Raw genomic sequence first — 22,704 nt, forward strand, 5'->3', positions numbered from 1 at the left:
AGATTTAGAAATCATGTGACTGAACTGAACAAAAAGAAGAAGAAACTATACTATGAAACAAAGATAGAAAAGATATATGAAGAAGGATAGTAAAAAGCTTTGGAGCATCTTCAATTGCATTTTGTGCAAAAAGGCAAACTCGGCTCCATCGTTCATTGTATCAGATGGCTCGTTCATCACAAAACCCACTGATATTGCCAACTACTTTAATGATTTTTGAATTGGCAAGATTAACAAACGTCTGAATCTACACATGCATAACTGGCCAAATTATGAAAGACAAGCACTGTAATTTTGAATTCCGTAAAGTGAGTGTGGAAGAGGTGGGAAAATGATTATAGTCAATCAACAATGACAAGCCACCTGGGTCTGACAACTTGGATGTAAAATGACTGAGGATGATAGCGTACGATAACGCCACTCCTATTTGTCATCTCTTCAATCTAAGCCTACAGGAACGTGTGTGCACTCAGGCCTGGAGGGAAGCACAAGTCATTCCGCTACCCAAGAACAGCAAAGCACCCTTTACTGGCTCAAACAGTCGACCAATCAGCTTGTTACCAATCCTAAGTAAACTTTTGAAAAAAATGGTGTTTGTCCAGATATAATGCTATTTCACAGTAAACAAATTAACAACAGATTTTCAGCAAACTTACACGGAAGGGCATTCAACATATATGACACTTACACAAATGACATGATTGGCTGAGAGAAATTGATAATAAAAAGATGTGGGAGCTTTTTTGTTCGACTTCAGTGCAGCTTTTGACATTATTGATCATAATCTGCTGCTGGAAAAAATGTACGTGTTATGGCTTTACATCCCCTGCTATATTGTGGATCGAGAGTTACCTGTTTAACATAACACAGAGGGTGTTCTTTAATAGAAGCCTCTCCAACATAATCCAGGTAGAATCAGGAATTCCCCAGGGCAGCTGTCTAGGCCCATTACTTTTTTCAATTTTTACTAATGACCTGCCTCTGGCTCTGAGTAAAGCCTGTGTGTCTATGTATGCTGATGACTCCACACTATACACGTCAGCTACCACAGCAAGTAAAATCACTAACTAATAAGTTAGTACTAAAAATTTCAAAAACTAAGGCATAATGTGGAAATTGAGAAAGTTAAGGTGACTAAACTGCTTGGAGTAAACCTGGATTGTAAACTGTCATGGCCCAAACATATTGATGCAACAGTAACTAAGATGGGAGAGGTCTGTCCATAATAAAGAGATCTTCAGCCTTCTTAACAATGCTATCAACAAGGCAGGTCCTACAGGCCATTGTTTTGTCGCACCTGGACTACTGTCCAGTTGTGTGGTCAGCTGCCACAAAGAGGGACTTAAGAAAATTACAATTGGCCCAGCAGCACAGCTGGCCCTCAAATGTACATGTCAGTCTCCTGGCTCAAAGTAGAGGAGAGATTGACTTCATCACTACTTGTTTTTGTAAGAAGGGTTGACATGTTGAATGCACCGAGCTCTCCATTTAAACTACTAGCACACAGCTCAGACACCCATGCATACCCCACAAGACATGCCACCAGAGGTCTCTTCACAGTCCCCAAGTCCAGAACAGACTACGGGAGGCGCACAGTACTACATAGAGCCATGACTACATGTAACTCTATTCCATATCAAGTAACTAAGGCAAGCAGTAAAATCTAATAAATAAAACGGATAAAAATACACCTTATGGAACAGCGGGGACTGTGAAGAGACACACACACAGGCACAGACACATGATAACATACGCACTCTAAACACACGTACACATGGATTTTGTGTTGTAGATATGTGGTAGTAGAATAGTGGCCTGAGGGCACACACTTTATCTGTTGTGAAATGTATTGTAATGTTTTTAAAATGGTATACAACTGCCTTAATGTTGCTGGACCCCAGGAAGAGTAGCTGCTGTCTTGGCAGCACCTAATGGGGATCCATAATACATACAAATACCAGACACTAAAGAGAAAAGGGTGGGGGTGGTTAGGTATATAAAGGGAGTGAGGGGTAAGGGTGAACGTCCTCATGGTGTCTGTTCTATAGAGAGAGATAGAGAGAGAGAGAGAGAGTCTGGCAGGTTTCCAGTGGTCTGAGAGCTGCTGGTGCCAGTGATCCTATCGCCACAAACCCATTGGCTGACTGACTAACAGCGCATCTGTTCCAAAAAGCTAAAGTTACCTCCTCTTTGCTCTTTAAAGACCCCCCACATCACACCAACACCCTACAACACACACACAACTATATGTCTGTCTGTGTGTACGCATACTGTGAACACCAGTCAATGCTGCAATTTTATTCTGTTACTGGCAATGAAGTTTAATTAGTAAAATTAGGTTTTCCGTTGTTTTCTTTTTGCTGAATATAATTGTCCCATTGTTCATTTTCCCAACAGTCATGATTTGCATAATAGTTATGGTTTTAATTAGGCCTAATTGCAGGTAATTTGCATCCTGATACTTTTTTAAACTAATCTGTAGAGTTAAAAGCATTCTGGTGCTTTGATCTTACAAGTCTCCTGAACGAGCTCCCAGGGACATGATTTGATTGAAGTACCAGCTGTGTGTATGTGTGTGTGCGTGTAGCTCACTCCTACCTCCTCCAATGTTCCAATGGCCCTCCTCCTGAAAGGAGATTTGTAGAGCAAAGACTTAAGGTCATCTCCTGTCCCTCCTAGTGACGACCGCTACTCTGATGAACGTTGATACTGCTGAGCATCGCCACTGATCACAACCATCTTTAAATTGTCCATTCTTCCTCCATCTCTTATTCTCTAGGCTCTACTGTAGGTTAATCATACCTCTTCTTAGCGGATTTTCCCAGCCCTTAGTCTGGGATCCATTAAACCTAAGCATGGATGGATGGACCATGGGCATTCCTGAGCAGCAGCTCCCAGCACTCATTAACCCAGACAATGGCAGAGATTATCATTCATTTCCACTGGCCTTCTCCTTTAGGCGTCAGGCCCACATTCACTCTTCTAATGATCGTCCTTAGGGGCCCTCCCCTGGGAGACACAGGGCCCCAGTCAGGTCCTGGGTTACACAGAGGTTAGCACGTGCAAACATCAGGACAACCAGAACAGCTGCAATACCACGACCCTCTCCATCACCCACTGTCACATCCATAACACACACACTTACACACTTACACACACTTACACACAAAGACTATAAGATCAGGGTGTAATTAACCACCTGTGGGATATATTGACAGACAGTGTGGTGGTCACTGTTTTGTATCTGTCTGTCTCACCCAACCTATACCCGCTCTAACCATCACACACACACACACACACACACACACACACACACACACACACACACACACACACACACACACACACACACACACACACACACACACACACACACACACACACACACACACACAAGCAGCCAAGCACCGGATCAGCGCAGGAAAGGCTGTTTGGGCTGAGGCAGTGCCCACCACTGAGCCTTTTTCCATCCTGCAGGCTGATCCCCCGGCCCCGGTCAGTCTGCTGGGCCTGGGTCATGGGGGACCATTTTTACTGCAACACTGACCAGGTGATTAAGAGACAAAGGAATATCCAGAGTTTCCACTGTGAGAGAGGAAAACAAGCCTCTACATTCAGACTGAGAGGCATGGTGCCTTGCATGCTGACCTGGGCTACACCACTGTGTTGACTGAGCTGTTTGACACCAGGGTAAATACAAGGTTAGTCACAGACCTATGCACTGTGTGTGTGAATGTGTGTGTGTGGCTGTATGCAAACACTGACACATAAAAAGAAAATCCCACCTTGAAGAGCCTTTTGTGAATCTGGCAGGTGATAAACCATAGGCCGATTATTCATGGAAACGGCTAAACCATGAACCCTTCAGTAGAAGTCTCGTTCTGACCAGGCAACTGTAAATGGTCAAAGATGATTTTGCAAGCTTCTGGAGACAGGAGAAGACAGGCTTGGGGCTGAATGAAGGAGAGAAGAAGTTTGTCTTGTGTGACATGGTTTCTCATGGTGTTGTGAGGGATGACTGTGTTTACAGGAGCAAAAGGAGGCTTTACTCAGCAAACAGCAGAACACATCAACACAATGCCTATCAACAGCCCTCCTAGTCCCTGACACTAGGTCTCTGTCAACACCTCTACCTAGCCAGCCGCCACTCCAATCACTGTTACCATGGAGATGTCAATTACTCTAAAGTTCGTCTGAGATTTGTTGCAGCAGAGTGCTGATCCAACACCAACTGTGAGAAAGTCTCCCCCCTCCAACCTCTTCTCCAAAATCACAAATACCCAGATAAGTTAGCACAGGAGATAGATGCAAGGTTGACAACAGAAGCTTTCCGCTGATCCTTCCCTTACACCAAATGTTTCAAATGTTGCTTTGTACTTTGAGAATTCACCAGGAAGCAGGGAGGTAGGTAATCACATCATCTACAGGTATATAACCTATTTGTCATCACTCTAAGGGCTGGGATCCAACTGCCAACCCATTGGAAAAGAAACAAGACCAGGAATTGCAAAAACGCTAAATGTATACTGTCACGACTTCCGCCGAAGTCGGCCCCTCTCCTTGTTTGGGCGGCGTTCGGCGGTCGACGTCACCGGCTTACTAGTCACCACCGATCTATGTTTCCCTGTTCGTTTTGTTTTGTCTTAATTATACACACCTGTTTATGATTCCCTGATTATGTTCATTATTTAACCCTCTGGCTTCCCTGTTTGTCTTGTCTGTGATTGTTCATGTTTTGTGGTTGTTGGAAGTGTTTCTCCCATCCCTGTAATTTTGCTGTGGGAGAAGTTTTATTGTGGTTTTTGAGTAAACACCTTTTGTTTGCACTCATCCCTGTGTCCTGCGCCTGACTCCGATACTTCTCCAAACGAAAGCGTTACATATACAGCATAAATGACCATCAATTTAAAAGCATTACTTTTGTAAACGTTCCTGGCATGGGTCTTCCAGTCATGGCCCAGGAGTAAAGTCAATGTAGCACATCAAGCCTTGGCTGTGGTAATGACCTAAAACACTGAAACCGGGCCATCTCTGCCCATCTTAATGAGCAGGCGCTTTTACAGACTACTACTCTGGGACCCAGTCCTAAGGACCACCACGCCAGGGGTACGGGCCAGTTAGACCAGTTAAATACTGTGAGTTATTTTCAGACAACCACCTACTGGGTAGTGGTAAAACCAAACAGAAAGGGAGAGGAGCCAAGAGGTTTGGACTGGAGGAGTATTTGGGGAATGTTAAGGCAACTGAAAGGTTTCTGGAAATAACTAGTCATTAGAGTAACGTTATCCCCATTGTTGGTTGCTGGGGGTTTTCCAATCTGGAATATTGACATGTATCAAATGTATTTTATTAAGCTCTTTTTACATTAGCAGTTGTCACAAAGTGGTTTACAGATACCTGCCTAAAACCCCAAAGAGCAAGCAATGCAGAGGCAGAAACATAGTGGCTAGGAAAAACTCCCTGGAAGGCAGGAACCTAGGAAGACGGCTAGAGATGAACCAGGCTCTGAAGGGCGGCCAGTCCATGAGGTGAATGGTAACAGTTCTTCTAACCCTTTTTGGTTCCAGGTGGAAACCTTTTGTGTTCCAGGTAGAACCCTTTTGGGTTCCATGTAGAACCCTCTGTGGAAAGGGTTCTGTATTGAACCCAAAATGGTTCTACCTGGAACCAAAAGGGTTCTAAATGGAACCAAAAAGGTCATAAAGAGTTTAGATAGAACCTTTTTTTCTAAGAGTGTAGATACACTACAGAAACTTGGTTTGACCAGGCTCTTGGAGTTCCAGTCAGGGTTCAATTCCATGTTTGATCCAGGCCTTTCATCTGATATTTTATTTAACCTCTATTTAACTATGCAATTCAGTTATGAACATATTCTTATTTACAATGACGGCCTACCCCGGCCAAACCCTAACGACGCTGGGCCAATTGTGCACCAATCACGGCCAGTTGTGATACAGCCTGGAATTGAACCAGAGCCTTTAGTGATACCTCTAGCACTGAGATGCAGTGCCTTAGAGCACTGCGCCACTCGGATGCCCGAGTGATCTAAATCACTGTTGTTTCATGTTATTGTTGACAATGTTGCTTAACCAGCTAATCCGTAGATGTTGCTTTAGATTATCTTGTGTTGTTACAAAGTCATGAATAACTTACATGGCAGGTCTTAGAAGTGCTCTGACACTGGTGGGTGAATGGCCTGTAGTGTGTAGCAGTCCAGTATCATTAATTAATGGCCTGGGCAACTCGGACAGACACCCTTACAGCTCTAGAGATGAGAGGAGTGTCTCCCTTAGCCAGATGACTCACACTAAATTCTTCCGCTGCTCTGTCGGTCACCACGTACTTTAGTCTGAGACTGCCATCATTGAAGTCGCTTCTGGTGATGAAGGGCACGAGAGGTGTTGTACAAAACAAAGTCATCAGCGATTGGATCGTCTCTAACCAATCAGAGTATCAAAGCCAATTGTGAATTTTCCAACCGCCGCTTTACCCACGTGTGCTCTGGCTCTGGCCCAACCCATTGATTTCTGGACCAATCAGACGACCCCTAATGTGTTTGCGTTTGATGAAGGGTCAGGGAGGTACTCAGAATCAGACTCATTGCAGAGAAGAAACTAACGTCTGTGGGCGGGGCGTAGCGTTACCCAGCAAAGAGTCTGGGTAACCAGGCAATCTCCATCCCCACAGAGGTGTATTATTCAGACAGCACCAAACCACCCCAGTAAAGGTCTCTGCACTGACACACCAACATGGATGTAACATAATAAATGACATTTGTGACACTACAATTAGTATGATATGTTACGTTTCGTATGGTATGTATTCATTTGTGATTAATATGATATGTTACGATGAGAAAAAATAAGAAACCCGCACTATGATATGTTACGAATTGCAATTTATACAATATGTTCCGAATTTGCAAAACATACGATTATGTTACGAATTCCAATTTGTTTTGGCTAAAGTTAGCTAGGAGGCTAACGTTAACTAGGTGGCTAACATTAGCTAATGCTAGTGGTTAGGGTTAGGATTAGGAGTTAGGTTAAAGGGTTGAGTTTAGGGAAAGGGTTAGCTAACATGCTAAGTAGTTGAAAAGCAGCTAAAAAGTAGTAAGTAGTTGCAAAGTTGCTAACTAGCTAAAATGCTAACTTTGTCCAACCTTTCGATTGCTAGACTTTTGTGTAATACAAAAACCCATCTACCCCGGCCAACTACACTACTTTTGTTTTTGCCTTAAGTAACTTTCTGTCTTATGTAAACATATCAAACGTGTCCCAGGAATATCAAACGTATCCCAGGATTTAGGTTCACTATGTTACGTCTAGTCTATGAGACCTGTCTGGACACACCCTACCATGCCTGGGGGACCCTCTTACTGACCCTCCCTGCCCGTTCTCATCCAAGAACTATGGGGTTCACAGTTTAACCGCGCTGACTCAAACCTATTGTAGCCTACAGGTATACAACAACAATGGAAACAACCGTACAAATGCACATAAAATAACGTGCACGCAAACGCACACAGTTACTTTCCATGGGCAACCAACCAACCACAACCACCTTACTACACACCGACTCAGCTGTGGTAGACTGAAGTTTTTTTTGACAACATCTAAAATGGTCATTGATGATGTCCACAATGGTTAGCTCCCTCCGGTTCATCCGGCAGTCAGTGGCCCAACAATGCAACTTTTCAGCCCAAACTCCCAGTCAGCACAAACTGACCCTGACCAGTAAAAACAGTCCCACATACCTGGCGTGCCTGGGCTCACAGAACATTGGTGAAAGGAAAGAGTGGAGAGACAGGTGAATGGAGAGGAGCACCGGAAGAGAGCAAGCCATTACATCAAATCTACAACAGCAGTGGCCTTAGCCAGTAGTAATCACAATACCACCTACAGTGCCTTCGGAAAGTATTCAGACCCATTGACTTGTGTTACGTTTCAGCCTTATTCTAAAATGGATTAAATAAATATAAAATCCTCAGCAATCTAAACACAATAACCCATAATGACAAAGCAAAAACAGGTTTGCAGAAATATTAAAGAAATAGAAATACTTTATTTACATAAGTATTCAGACCCTTTGATTTGAGACTCGAAATTGAGCTCAGGTGCATCCTGTTTCCATTGATAATCCTTGAGATGTTTCTACAACTTGATTGGAGTCCACCTGTGGTAAATTCAATTGATTGGACATGATTTGGAAAGGCACACACCTGTCTATATAAGGTCCCACAGTTGACAGTGTATGTCAATGCAAAAACCAAGCCATGAAGTCGAAAGAATTGTCCGTATGCCAAGCGTCACATAAGGAGGAAACCTGGCACCATCCCAACAGTGAAGCATGGTGGGGCAACATCATGCTGTGGGGATGTTTTTCAGAGGCATGGACTGGGAGACAAGTCAGGATTGAGGCAAAGATGACCAGAGCAAAGTACAGAGAGATCCTTGATGAAAACCTGCTCCCGATCGAACATCTCTGGAGAGACTTGAAAATAGCTGAGCAGCAACGCAAACGATTTAATCCATTTTAGAATAAGGCTGTAACCTAACAAAATGTGGAAAAAGTCAAGGGGTCTGAATACTTTCCCGAATGCACCGTATATTACAGAAGTACAAGGCCATTATAAAAGCCCATGAGATGTTTTCTTCAGCCATAACGGTACATCCAAGTAAAGATTATTTTTGTCTATATTATAGAATAGCTTTACTCAGCTAACAACTTTCAGATGTTTAATGATGGATAAACACAACTGGTGGAGGGTGTGTGAGTGACTAAAGACGTCAGAACCTAACGCTATTTATTTCAGCTCACTAAGGGATAACCATGGCAAATAGTTCATTTGCAATAGCAAATTGGAACATACAATAGTGCTTGGTGTTTAAACTTTGGCAACAAAACCAAACCATTTGTAGGAACATCTGACAAGATTCAAGACAACAAACTGATCATTAAAGTCGGACCACAATCATACAATCCAACTTTGGCTTTTCCATACCACAATAAAACATAGGTTATGCTTCCATTGCCTTAATTTGCTCAGTGTCTTCACAATGTGTAACTTGGACTCACTTCAGGTATGATTATAGAGTACAGGCATCTCTATTCAGTAGAGCAAGCTGCTCTAACTACTTTACTATACATCAACTGATTACAGGCTATCAAGTGAAGCTGAACTACCCCAATCTTTAGGTTTCTAATTGATTCAATTGTTTAAAGCATGTGCCCAACAATAGCTAATTGACTCTGTGTAAGAGCTAAATGATGAATAAAATCTGTCCACTCCCATCCCACTCACGATTCCACTAGGTGCAGTCAAAAAGCTGACTGTTCTGTGTTTTACATACATTTCAACACTATGAGTTTGGAAAGATAATATGAAATTGTAACAGATGTTTGAAAAGACCGGACATTTCTGCCTGTTTTGGTGGGATGGAGTTTTGGCCTGCATGGTGACATCACCAGGTGGTAAATGAGTTAATAGACCAATAAGAAAGAGAGTTCCAAACCTCTGCCAATAACAGCTAGTTTTCAGTTTTCCCCTCCCCACTCAGACCACTCCCAGACAGACACTAACCATGTTTCCATCAACAGTTTGTAAAGCCCTACCTTATAAAAACTAAAATCTAGACAGCTGTGATGGAAACAGGATGTTTTGATACAATTTAATAAATGCCAACAAATAATTTTTTCATTCGACATGGTGGGATCTTTTTGGATTGGTAAAATGAATTATGCTAGAAATGGCGGTATGCGCAAACACAGGACATTCAGAGACTTGTCCCAAAGCCACTCCTGCATTGTCCTGTTGGAAAGTGAACCTTTGTCCCAATCTGAGGTCCTGAGTGCTCTGGAGCAGGTTTTCATCAAGGATCTCTCTGTACTTTACTCCGTTCATCTTTCCCTCGATCCTGACTAGTTTCCCAGTCCCTGCCACTAAAAAACATCCCCACAGCATTATGCTGCCACCACCATGCTTCACCGTAGGGATGGTGCCAGGTTTCCTCCTTATGTGACACTTGGCATACGGACAATTCCTTCGACTTCATGGCTTGGTTTTTGCTCTGACATACACTGTCAACTGTGGGACCTTATATAGACAGGTGTGTGCCTTTCCAAATCAGGTCCAATCAATTGAATTTACCACAGGTGGACTCCAATCAAGTTGTAGAAACATCTCAAGGATGATCAATGGAAACAGGATGCACCTGAGCTCAATTTTGAGACTAATGGCAAAGTGTCTGAATACTTATGTAAATAAGGTATTTCTGTTTTCGCTTTGTCATTATGTGGTATTGTGCGTATTGTATTGATATAATAACCATCCTATCAAAGTAAACTTGGAGTCACGAGATGATATGGTGTGTGGTCCTCCCACTACGACTAGGGAAACCGTGCAGTTTATTAGGCTACAGATGAAGTAAGTTATGATGAAAGTGCACTGTGATCTTGGCGCTCCTTTCCAATAAATAATGATGGTCTTATTCTGGTGGCATTATGATCGATGCTTGACTGTGTTTGACAAATAAAACTATTCTCGCTCTCATCCACAATAATGTCATCCTGTGTAGACTATACCTGCACAGCCTAGCCACACCGTAGGCCTATCTGCGAGCTGTCGGCCAGAGAGCACCTCCTAAGACCAGAGTAGGAACTTTTGCTAACGCAATAGTTGTCGTGTGAAAACTATCGGTATTGTTGAAAATGTGATGGAAACATATTGAACTTTAGATTTGTATTCGGTACAATCGAAAAGTACATTTTGTGTGCACTATGACACGACACACTGATTTTTATCAGTAAAAAGTAGATTTGCTGGGAACACTCCACAGGTGGGAAAATGCGCATATTTTCTTTATGAGGATACTAGAGAGTATTTGCATGAAAATCTGTTGCCAATTGGATGGAAACCTAGCTACAGTACTTGAAAAATGATTGCTTGAGAAATTGCTCTTTTCTAAGAAATAATTTTCTTTTTGACCATTTTAACAGAAAACAATCACAGTAAGGTATTTAATTGTTACCCAGAAATGATTTCATATTGAGCTAAAAACGGCTGCATTGGACCTTTAAGGATGGCACCTGGCAGTCGGGATGGGAGGTGACTGACTGGCCGACTGACTGACAGTACCAAAGGGAAGAAGAAGGTCCTGGAACATGTGTAACAAACCAGCCCTCTCCTGTAGCGTTCAGCGTGTGTTCACAGATATGGAACCGGTCAAGATCAGGCATGTTTCCCCCAGACTAACCCATTAGACCTATTCCATTGGAAAAACCTTAGTTCCCGTGTTTGAACGTTGAAGTTGCCCAGAGGCATGGTTTGGCAGGTTCTACTTCTCCCCACCCATGAGGAGCAGTGGAGTGCACCGTGGTGTAGGACAGGTAGGCATTTGTTGTGTTAAAAAAAATACTGTATAGAAAAAAAAGAGCCACAACCATAAATAACGCATATTGATACAGAACAATCAAATAATTATTGAAATATCATAACATTTATCCCAATGCATTCGTTTTCATATCTTGTTAGTGTCCTGTATATCAACTTTTAGTGCGTTTCATTGACTACGTGATATTATTACGCTGTAATAACGAACTGCCTTTGACAAATGTTTGTTCTTGTGAATTGTCATAGCATACCGTTTGAATTGCAAATTCATTTCTGGCACGAAAAGCTAAACCGAGACAAAACGTTTTGCTATAAAGGTTTGACCAATTTGAAACTTCATCCAACTTCAGCCGTGTTTTATGAGCGGTATTGTACTGTTGCACAGCAGACGGTCATGAATCGCGGCTACATTGTAACGAGGATCAACAGAAACAAACTTGTCCACTGTATCCGTCTAGTTTCGTTCCTCAAAACATACATTGACAATACACTGTACAATAGTAACTTGCTTACCTTGTCTCGGCCATTTTCCTCACATTATATGCGCAGAATGTTGGAAAAAGATGTGCGTTGTAGTAGATTTCCCAGCTAAGTGCAGTTCCACGTAACTACAGCACAGAGTACTGCCTCTCACCCCTGCCCTGTCTGTGTGAGTCAGACCGTCGGCGTTTCCCCCTCCTTCCCCTCCTTCCCCTCCACTGAACTCCACCATGCCTCTGGGCTGTGTGGAATCGTATCCCTACAGGACTGGAATTGAACTGTACAACTGATTCAATACACCATCTAGTGCCCAGACAGAGTAAACACACCACGGACTGGAGTCCGTCATCAAATAACCTGTGTGTGAAATAATGCTTATGTACTAGGCTAATAAAACAAGGCAGTTGTCAAGCGATTTCAAATTTCTGACATGATTATAAACTGTATGTGCTAGTCATTAAGCCTTCCCAAACGGAAAGAACGAGCGACCCCTGCTGGCTGGATATGAAACGAGATCAAATGTGTGGTTATTCAGAACCCAGAAAAATATGTTAGATAGTGCATGAACGTGCAATAAAGACATTGGCATATATGGCATGGGTAACAGAGTCTCCCAATCAAAGTTGGCAGGACTGAGATGAACATGAAAAATAAACACACCCCAGATTAAGTGAAGAGGAAACCTTGGCATTCAACACTTTATTCACAAACTAGTTACCGCTATCTACTGTTCACTGGTAAACCGAAGGAAACCAAAATATATGTATGATACATCTATTTAACTGTACACGGCATTGTTATGATAAAACCTTCTTTCACATACAGTAGTCCCTTTCAAAGTGCTAATAAAAAGTTGTGTTGCTTCTGTTCTTTCCAGGTGGAGAAGGGACTTGTTTTACATCATACAATATGGTACAACATTACTGGGGGGAGATTCAGTTTCCAGGTAAATTAGAGGGGGGGAATCCTTGCATCTTCATATCAGAAGACTATACTTACAGGTGTGAAACACAGTGCACAGATAGTAGAGAGGGCAGTGTCTGATAGATAATGAAACCTTTCGTTTTCTGTGTATTATAAAATATATTTAAACATTTACATTAATTGCAAAAACATACATTCAAATACATGCAGCAATTTTATATATACGTTAAGACCGCAATAGCACCATGTATAGCGAAAACAAAAGGACTAGTAACAGCCATATATTGTTATAAAGAATGCAACATTCGTTAAATACATTTATTTTTCCATTTATTTTAATTTCTACAGAAAATACATAAGGGAAACGTGTACAGTCTTTAGACCATGAAGTTACGGCTGATCATGACTGGGTGTGCTTGTTTTACAAACCAGCATGTCCTGAGTTTCCATAAGTGGTATTAGGCAACATTAACTGCCAGGTTTGCTGTACAGTCTGAGCGGGTTGCCAAACCTATGTCCCGCCCATCTCTGGGACAAACCGGCTTGCAAAACAAGCACACTTTCTTTCTCTAAGGCTTTTGATGATGTCAATGAAGTATTGGGCTGATGACTTCATAAAAAGACTCCCAGATTAACCAAAGACACTGGACTAGTTAGATTCACATCAGATGACTATCTTCAAATGCATGTTCTCTGATTGGACCGTTTTTATAACAGGTAATGCCATGGATACCAAGCTTTATGTAGGCCAAGCTGTAGAAATCTTATTGGTAAAAACTCTTGTTCTGTTCAACATCTGGACGTCAAAAACTCATTTTGAAATTAAAAAAAAAACAAAAGAGAATGAGTTCCCCAAAAATATTTGAATCGCATCAATATCAAGTCTCTTGTTTTTCATTAGAAGCATAATTAAACTGAAAAGAGATGGCACTTCGATGGCAGTCTCCCAGTTCCTACCTGCACTTTATCCCTAACCACCACTCATGCATGTTTGCCGCCATACTCAAAGGCAGGTTGCACTGTAACTGAAAGTGTGTGTGTTTGTGTGCGTGCGTTGCTGCAATCTCATAATTGATCATCTGCATTTAATAGAATTAAGGGTTTTTAAATGTTGATTAGTAACACACGGGTAAAAAACATGAAATCAATGTGCCACATACACTGAAGCTGCACAGTGGGATGGAATCACCACCAATGAATATATCTAGTAGTAAAAACCTAAAAGTAAAGTACACATGGCCACAATACAAAATATTTTTCAAAGATTCCAACGAATATCAAAAATCTATCAAGTTTCCTTTCCTCTCCCGTTCGTTCCCTGCCCCACAAACAAAAACCAAAGCAAAGTCCTGCATTAGGAAAATAATCATGTACTGCTGCTGCATTCGAGCCTAGAGGATCTCCTTGTGAAGTCTGTTGTGTGGTGGTGTATTACAGGAAGAGGCCAGCAGGGGGCAGTCTGCTGGCCTGGGCTATGACTGGGGCACTGGAGGGCCACAGTCTGGATTAAAGGGACAGGCTCATCCCGATATCAGCCTGGAGGTGCTGCTGTGGCATAAGGAGGAAGAGGGTGAGAGGTCGGGGGGGGGGGGGGACAGGCCAGAGGTGGCGTTGTGCTGGTTCAGTCTCCCTAAAATCTCAGTTGAGGAGGGGAGACAGAGAGAGAGAGAGAGAGAGAGAGAGGGGTCTTACAAGCAGTCATACAGGCAACCCATTCTCAGCCTCCTGAACAAAGTCACTGCAGTCACAGTGAGCATGGTTCATTCTCCACCGGGCCAACCGCCTCCTCAACAACTCCTTCTCCTCTTCATCACCCCTCTCCCTGCTCTCCTCATCCTCTTCCTTCTCATGCAGAGTGGGCTGGCCCTCCTCCACAAACTGGCTGAGAAGAGGTGGGGGGCGGTCCCAGTCTGAGCTGCCCTCCTCAGCTGAAACTAGGGGAGAGGAAGAGGAGGAGGGAGAGTGGTACGACCCTCCATTCAGCCCCAGTGCCTCCCTCAGGACCTCGGCCCCAGCCTCTCTCAGCAGGAGAGCAGGGGTGGCCAGGGTGGTCAGGTAGATGGCTGAGGTTGATTGGTCCGTTGATGACACCAGGGCGTGGTCTCTTCCTCCTCTCCCCTCCCCGGGAATTACGTTGCTGCGGGGCCCGTTCGGCTGGTGGTTGAAGTTGCCGAGCAATGTGAACATCCGGTCCACGGTCCCGCCAAAGTTGTCCCAGTCCTCCAGGCTGACGTTGAAGTTGAGTTTGAGATCGTAGGCGTGCTCGTCAAGTCTGTACAAGGGTTCAAGTTCTGACCAGTCCATTCCCGTTCCCCCCACAGTGGGCACTTCGGACGGGGCCACTCTGGCCTCATGGACCCTATCCCTCCCAGCCTTCCCAAATCTGTCCTCTGATGAGACAAAAGCACACAGATAAAAACAGTGTCATCCACAGTAAACCTCTGGCACCTGTTATGTCTGTATCTCTTCTCGTCAGCGCCACGTGAATGGGTTGATGCTGTGATATTCACACCAGGCAACTATAGAGATAAATCATGAAACACACAAGCAGAGTACCAGAAAGAGACATTATAAGAGACCATATGAAACGTAATACGGAGAAAAGTCAACCAATAGACAGAGATGATAAGATGATTAAGGCAGATGTGTTGGGCAGTGGGGGTGGATGCCGCCCTCTACTGGTGAGAAACAGTAGGACGGGGTGAGATATGAGCAGAGCAGATCAGAAAAACATACATGCAGACAGACAGGAGAGTGAGAAAGACATGGTTATTAACTAGAACTAGCAGAGATCAGCATGCAAGCCTGGACGAAGCCAGAGTTGAAAAAACTACAGAGAAGGAAGAAAGGAAAGAGAGGAAGAAAAGCTCAGTTAGAGGTGACTGGTGGCATCGTGAGGACCAGATGGGATGTCCAAACTCACAGTGATTTGGAGGTGGGCTTCTTCACTTTTGGCCACTTTCTGCGTTGAAACTGCCTGATGCACAAGCGACAATAAGACAGACTGTTACCCAGCCCATTCAAGCAGAGGAAAATAAGCCCTCAACCCTCTCCCAAACTCAGTCAGAAGCAGTGCAGAGACAGTCAAGCATACGTAGAGTGTACCCCCCAGGTTATAAAAGTGCCCAGTCCCCCAAACCAGCTGTCATGCAAAGATGCAGAGGAAAGCAAGAGAAACTGCACACAACACCAAAAACACCCTCGCCCCACACGTACAGTGCATTTGGAAAGTATTCAGACCCCTTGACTTTTTCCACATTACAGCCTTATTCTAAAATGTATTAAATTGTTTTTTCCCCCCCTCATCAATCTACACACAATACCCCATAATGACAAAACAGGTTTTTAGAATTTTTTGCTACAAAAGAAAAAAGGAAAGATCACATTTACATAAGTATTCAGACCCTTTACTCAGTACTTTGTTGAAGCACCTTTGGTAGCGATTACAGCCTCGAGTCTTCTTGGGTATGAAGTGAAAATCTTGGCACACCTATATTTGGGGAGTTTCTCTCATTCTTCTCTGTAGATCCTCTCAAGCTCTGTCTGGTTGGATGGGGAGCATCACTGCACAGCTATTTTCAGGTCTCTCCAGAGATGTTTGATCAGGTTCAAGTCCGGGCTCTGGCTGGGCCACTCAACGACATTCAGAGAGCCTTGTCGTGAAGCCACTCCTGCGTTGTCGTGGCTGTGTGCTTAGGGTCGTTGTCCTGTTGGAATGGGAACCTTCGCCACAGTCTGAGGTCCTGAGTGCTCTGGAGCTGGTTTTCATCAAGGATCTCTGTACTTTTCTCCATTTATCTTTCCCTTGATCCTGACTAGTCTTCCAGTCTCTGCTGCTGAAAAACATCCCTACAGCATGATGCTGGCACCACCATGCTTCACCATAGGGATGATGCCCGGTTTCCTCCATACGTGATGCTTGGCATTCAGGCCAAAGAGTTCCATCTTGGTTTCATCAGACCAGAGACCAGAGAATCTTGTTTCTCATGGTCTGCGCCTTCAGTCTGACCACTCTACCATAAAGACTTGATTGGTGGAGTGCTGCAGAGATGGTTGCCCCTCTGGAAGGTTCTCCTATATCCACAGAGGAACTCTAGAGCTCTGTCAGAGTGACCATCAGGTTCTTGGTCACCTCCCTGACCAAGGCCCTTCTCCCACGATTGCTCTGTTGGGCCGGTGGCCAGCTCTAGGATGAGTCTTGGTGGTTCCAAACTTCTTCCATTTATGATTGATGGCCACTGTGTTTTTGGGGACCTTCAATGCTGCAAAAAATGTTTGGTACCCTTCCCCAGATCTGTGCCTCGACACAATCCTGTCCCAGATCTCTACGGACAATTCCTTCAACCTCATGGCTTGGTTTTTGCTCTGACGTGCACTGTCAACTGTGGAACCTTATATAGACAGGGGTGTGCATTTCCAAATCATGTCCAATCAATTGAATTTACCACAGGTGCTCCAATCAAGTTGTGGAAACATCTCAAGGATGATTATTGGAAACAGGATGCACCTGAGCTCAATTTCGAGTCTCAAATCAAAGGTTCTGAATACTTATGTTAATAAGGTATTTCTGGTTTTTTTTATGAACAAATTAGCAAAACAATTCTGAAAGCCTGTTTTTGCTTTGTCATTATAGGGTATTGTGTGTAGATGTTTTATTTATTTAATCCATTTTAGGATAAGGCTGTAACGTAACAAAAAGTTAAAAAAGGGAACGGTCTGAATATTTTCCAACTGCACTGTATGTATTCTCTAAGTGTTGTGTATTTTGTCGATGTATTCTAGACCAAGCATGTGTGCCATCTTTTAGGAATATTTATATACATCTTACTAATATCTAATAAATCGTTAAGTGCTGAGTGGTGTTCAAGTCAATGAGTAAAGATACCTGTATTCATCAAAGCTGCTTCGCTCTTTACCTCCTGAAGAAGAGACAATAGCAGTGGTTAGAAAACATATGAACAGATTCCTATCAATGAAGGCACAGAGACCTCGTTAAGAGAGGCTTTTAAACGCTTTAGGAAGAGCAGTCGTTTTAAAGCCAAAATGTTATCTGAAATTCAAATAAATACAAGAAAGTAGAAAAAAAAGTCAAGTGAATTGACTGAATTTCAACTGAATTGACCTTAATTAAAAGGAACAAAACACATTCCAAAGGGAGAGGCTGTAACTGTTTAAAATGCAGTTAAAGAACTGATACATGAGAAGTAATGCAAGAACAGAAATCCAGGCATGACTTGGGTCTGGTGGTGAGGATGATGGTGATGAGGATGCCAAACAGAGATCATTCGTCTGTAGTCACAACCCACAACAACCTGGCATAGTGTGTGTGTGTGTGTGTGTGTGTGTGTGTGTGTGTTACAGGAACTCACCCAGCTCTAGGTTGCGGGTACGGGGGTTGCACTGCTTGTGGCCCTTGCAGCTGCGGAGCTCCATGAGTTGAACGTGGAGCTGGTTTAGGACGGTTCGGTCCAGTGTGTTCACAGCATTCATCAGCTACACAGAAAGAGAGAGAGAGTAAGTCCGGGTGGGTGAGAGAGTGTCCGGATGAGAGAGAGAGAGTGTCCGGGTGAGAGAGAGAGAGAGAGAGTCCAGGTGAGATGAATAGTACTGGTATTCATACTGGCCGTACTTGTCTAACGTCTCTTATATAATAGCTGATTTTCACTTTGCTATCTTGAAACAGGGCAACATGCTACCCGCTGGGCGCAGACGTCAATTCAATGTCTATTCCACATTAGTTCAACGTCATTTTATTGAAATGACGTGGAAACAACGTTGATTCAACCACTTTGCCCCCAGTGGGTAGTGAATGTTAGAAGGCATCTTTACAGAGGAGAGCTTGCGGTGAGGATTGAGTACTGACCTGGTAGGGATCCGTGTTGAGGTCAAAGTACTCCAGGAAGCCAGTTGCAAACTCGCAGAAGAGGAAGTTGTGTGTCTCGTTGATGGTCCTCAGACACCAGTAGGTGTTGTTGTTGGCACTGGTGCAGGCACAGAACGGACCCACTGCAGACAGAATAGTCAGTAATGCTAGTGTGAGTATGTGTGTTTGTGGGTGTGTGTGTGTGTAGTCTCTTACTTGTCCAGAAGGGGGCGGTCTGCCAGTGCTGGTTATCGTGGGTGAAGCAGGTGAGACCAGGCATGCTACAGGTGTCGTTGTTCCTCAGACGTTTCAGCAGCTTCCGCATCTTCTTCCTCCTCTTCTGCTCCTTCAGCAACCACGCCTTCTTATCCTGACCCTTCCTGATGACGTCACACACACATAGAAATACACACATCACACAGTGGCACAATGACACATTCAAATACACACTGTAGATATGCAATCATTACACAGGCAGAAGCACACAAACAGTATATGTCCCTTTCTTATACACAAACCCACCGCCTTACCTGAATGGGTGAATGCCGCCTCCTTTGTGCCTGAGCTTACTCTTGTACTTAGACTTGTAGCTGAAACACAGACAGATATTTACATAATCAGTCTTTATGACCATGGAGTAAACCTCTTCAAGTCTGGTAGACAGCCGTTATCTTCACTGTAAGTGCATCTAATGCTGGCGTTTAGTATGTGGAAGGATATTGGTAATAAAACTATGGATTTCAAAGAGGTTGTTTGGTCCTTACATGTAGTGGTTGCAGTCACACTCCTCTGGGCGGGCTTTCTTCAGGTGACCCCTAACCTCTCTTAGGTTCTTGATCTTTGTTTGCAGGGTCTCAATCTGACAGAGATGCAGGGTGTTAGATAGAGGAATATCACAACAATGAGGGCTTCTGTAACTCCGCTGGTAGAGCATGGCGCTTGCAATGCCAGGAGTTGGATTCCTGGGACCACCGGTATGTAAAATGTATGCAGGCATAACTGTACATCGTTTGGAATAAAGTGTCTGCTGAATGGCACATACAAAACATTAGGTACACATGCTCCTTCCATGACTGACTGACCAGGTGAAGCTATGATCCCTTATTGATGTCACCTGTTAAATCCACTTCAATCAGTATAGCTGAAGGGGAGCAGACCGGTTAAAGAAGGATTTGTAAGACAATTGAGACATGGATTGTGTATGTGTGCCATTCAGAGGGTGAATGGGCAAGACAAAAGATTTAAGTGCCTTTGAACGGGGCCAGGTGCACCGGTTTGTCTCAAGAACTGCAACACTGCTGGGTTTTTCCACACTCAACAGTTCCCCGTGTGTATCAAGAATGGTCCACCACCCAAAGGACATCCAGCCAATTTGAAATAACTGTGGGAAGCATTGGAGTCAACATGGGCCAGCATCCCTGTGGAGCTCTTTCGACACCTTATATAGAGTTCATGCCTCGACGAATTGAGGTTGTTCTCAGGGAAAAAGGGGGTGCCAATCAATATTAGGAAGATTAGGACGGTGTTCCTAATGTTTTGTGCCCTCAGTGGATTACAACTCAGAGTGGCATTCAACACAGGAACTGAATCTGAGTATGTGTGTCTCAATAGCAGGCTATATTCAACTAATTAATAATTACACAATCATTGATGCTGTCTATAATTGTCATCGATTTCATTGTCAGTTATTGATTATCATGACACGATCACTGTGACCACTGAAGATGATCAACTGCATTGAGGAATAAAACATCAGTTATGTGAGTGGCTGAGAAGACTCACCTCGTGATCGATGTGGAGTTTGTGGTCCTTCCAGGCCTGCAGGGACTTATAGATCCCTGTATCACACTTCACTGTGTCATTGGCCAGAATAGAGCACCTGAGGACAGGATACACACTGAGCATTTAGCCTAATCAATAACTAACACAACAACACACTCAACATGCAGTACTAAAACACTGCAAACAAACCCACCCATCCACATTGAACATCCACACACTCCCTGACCTGTGTGTGACTTTGATTCCAGAAGATACAATAGCTAGACTGTTGTTGCTAGTCCTGGGGGTTACTGTTACAGTGACCCCCATGCCACTGAAGTCGTCCTCAGAGTCGTCGCGTGGGGTCCTGGCCCCAGCCTGGCTGAGGTTCCTGGGGGCCGGTACAGGCTGGTAGCCATCCTCCAAGTCTACAGCATACAGGTCCCCTCCTATCTCCATCTCCACAGAGCGGGAGTAACGGTTACGGGCGTAGCTCTTGATGGCTTTCATCTCTGTCAGGAGGAGGGCAGGGTGAGTTAGTGGAGGGATTGCTACAGTCAGTATATAAACCCTATCAGGCCCTATGATACTCATTAAAGGTGAAATATGTAGAAATCGCTCTGCCATTTACTGGGTGACAAAATTCTATCATGTTCACCTAATTTCAGTTTATGTGACAAACCAAGCATTGTATAGTGTAGAGTAGAGGTATTCAAATCTTACCCTACAAGGTCCGGAGCCTGCTGGCTTTCTGTTCTACCTTATAATTAATTGTACACACCTGGTGTCCCAGGTCTAAATCAGTCCCTGATTAGAGGGGGAAAATGAAACCACAGTGGAACTGGGTTTGAGGTCCAGATTTTTATTTGAGGGGTGTAAAGAATCATTGAACTATATACACTACCGTTCAAAAGTTTGGGGTCACTTAGAAATGTCCTTGTTTTTGAAAGAAAAGCAAATTTTTTGTCCATTAAAATAACATCAAATTGATCAGAAATACAGTGTAGACATTGTTAATGTTGTAAATTCCTATTGTAGCTGGAAACGGCAGTTTTTTTAATGGAATATCTACATAGTTATACAGAGGACCATTATCAGCAACCATCACTCCTGTGTTCCAATGGCATGTTGTGTTAGCTAATCCAAGTTTATCATTTTAAAAGGCTAATTGATCATTAGAAAACCCTTTTGCAATTATGTTAGCACAGCTGAAAACTGTTGTTCTGATTAAAGAAGCTAAAAAAAGGCTTTTGACTAGTTGAGTATCTGGAGCATCAGTATTTGTGAGTTAGATTACAGGCTCAAAATGGGCAGAAACAAAGAACTTTCTTCTGAAACTCATCAGTCTATTCTGGTTCTGAGAAATGAAGGCAAGAAATTGCCATGAAACTGAAGATCTCGTACAATGCTGTGTACTACTCCCTTCACAGAACAGTGCAAACTGGCTCTAACCAGAATAGTAAGAGAAGTGGGAGGCCCCGGTGCACAACTGAGCAAGAGGACAAGTACTTGGGTACTAATTAATGAAGCTGCTAGTTGAGGATTTGTGAGGCTTCTGTTTCTCAAATTAGACACTCTAATGTACTTTTCCTCTTGCTCAGCTGTGCACCGGGGCCTCCCACTCCTCTTTCTATTCTGGTCAGTTTCTTCGCAATTTCTCGCATGGAATAGCCTTCATTTCTCAGAACAAGAAAAGACTGACTAGTTTCAGAAGAAAGTTCTTTGTTTCTGGCCATTTTGAGCCTGTAATCGAACCCACAAATGCTGATGCTCCAGATCCTCAACTAGTCTAAAGAAGGCCAGTTTTCTTGCTTCTTTAATCAGAATAACAGTTTTCAGCTGTGCTAACATAATTGCAAAAAGGTTTTCTAATGATCAATTAGCCTTTTAAAATGATAAACTTGTACTAGCTAACGTGCCATTGGAATACAGGAGTGATGGTTGCTGATAATGGGCCTCTGTACGCCTATGTACATTTTCCATAAAAAATCTGTAGTTTCCAGCTACAATAGTCATTTACAACAATAACAATGTCTACACTGTATTTCTGATCAATTTGATGTTATTTTAATGGACATAAAATGTGCTTTTCTTTTAAAAACATGGACATTTCTAAGTGACCCCAAACTTTTGAACAGTAGTGTGTGTATATATATATATATATTTATTTATTTTATAACTAAACACGCATTGTATTTTTAGCTGTTTGAAGCTGGTGTGCAAAACAGAAAGTAAAAAGATGCAAAAGCTAAACTTAACCACAGAAATCATAGAAATAGGGAAC

General features: G+C 43.2%; 2 protein-coding genes across 9 annotated transcripts in view; both read right to left on the reverse strand.

Moving 5' to 3' along the window:
* Positions 1-12,051, reverse strand: part of LOC115165958 (rho GTPase-activating protein 39-like) — an 83,430-nt gene extending 71,379 nt beyond the window's left edge. For both annotated transcript variants that reach the window (XM_029719504.1, XM_029719502.1), the window contains exon 1: positions 11,906-12,051. In XM_029719504.1, coding sequence (XP_029575364.1) covers positions 11,906-11,919 — 14 coding nt within the window. In that variant the 5' untranslated portion in view covers positions 11,920-12,051. The remainder of the gene's footprint in view (positions 1-11,905) is intronic.
* A 1,058-nt stretch (positions 12,052-13,109) lies between these two features.
* sulf2b (sulfatase 2b) overlaps positions 13,110-22,704 on the reverse strand; it is a 172,903-nt gene continuing 163,308 nt past the window's right edge. For 5 of the 7 annotated variants that reach the window (XM_029719510.1, XM_029719506.1, XM_029719507.1 and 2 more), the window contains 10 exons: positions 20,668-20,932; positions 20,442-20,538; positions 19,424-19,518; positions 19,190-19,249; positions 18,876-19,039; positions 18,660-18,802; positions 18,166-18,289; positions 17,682-17,715; positions 15,720-15,773; positions 13,110-15,186 (listed from right to left, as the gene is read on the reverse strand). In XM_029719510.1, the coding sequence (XP_029575370.1) occupies positions 15,156-15,186; positions 15,720-15,773; positions 17,682-17,715; positions 18,166-18,289; positions 18,660-18,802; positions 18,876-19,039; positions 19,190-19,249; positions 19,424-19,518; positions 20,442-20,538; positions 20,668-20,932 (1,067 nt within the window). In that variant the 3' untranslated portion in view covers positions 13,110-15,155. The remainder of the gene's footprint in view (positions 15,187-15,719; positions 15,774-17,681; positions 17,716-18,165; positions 18,290-18,659; positions 18,803-18,875; positions 19,040-19,189; positions 19,250-19,423; positions 19,519-20,441; positions 20,539-20,667; positions 20,933-22,704) is intronic. The other 2 variants (XM_029719511.1, XM_029719512.1) reach the window with 2 other exon arrangements.

Source organism: Salmo trutta, chromosome 28 (genome assembly GCF_901001165.1).
Source record: "Salmo trutta chromosome 28, fSalTru1.1, whole genome shotgun sequence".
NCBI lineage: Eukaryota > Metazoa > Chordata > Actinopteri > Salmoniformes > Salmonidae > Salmo > Salmo trutta.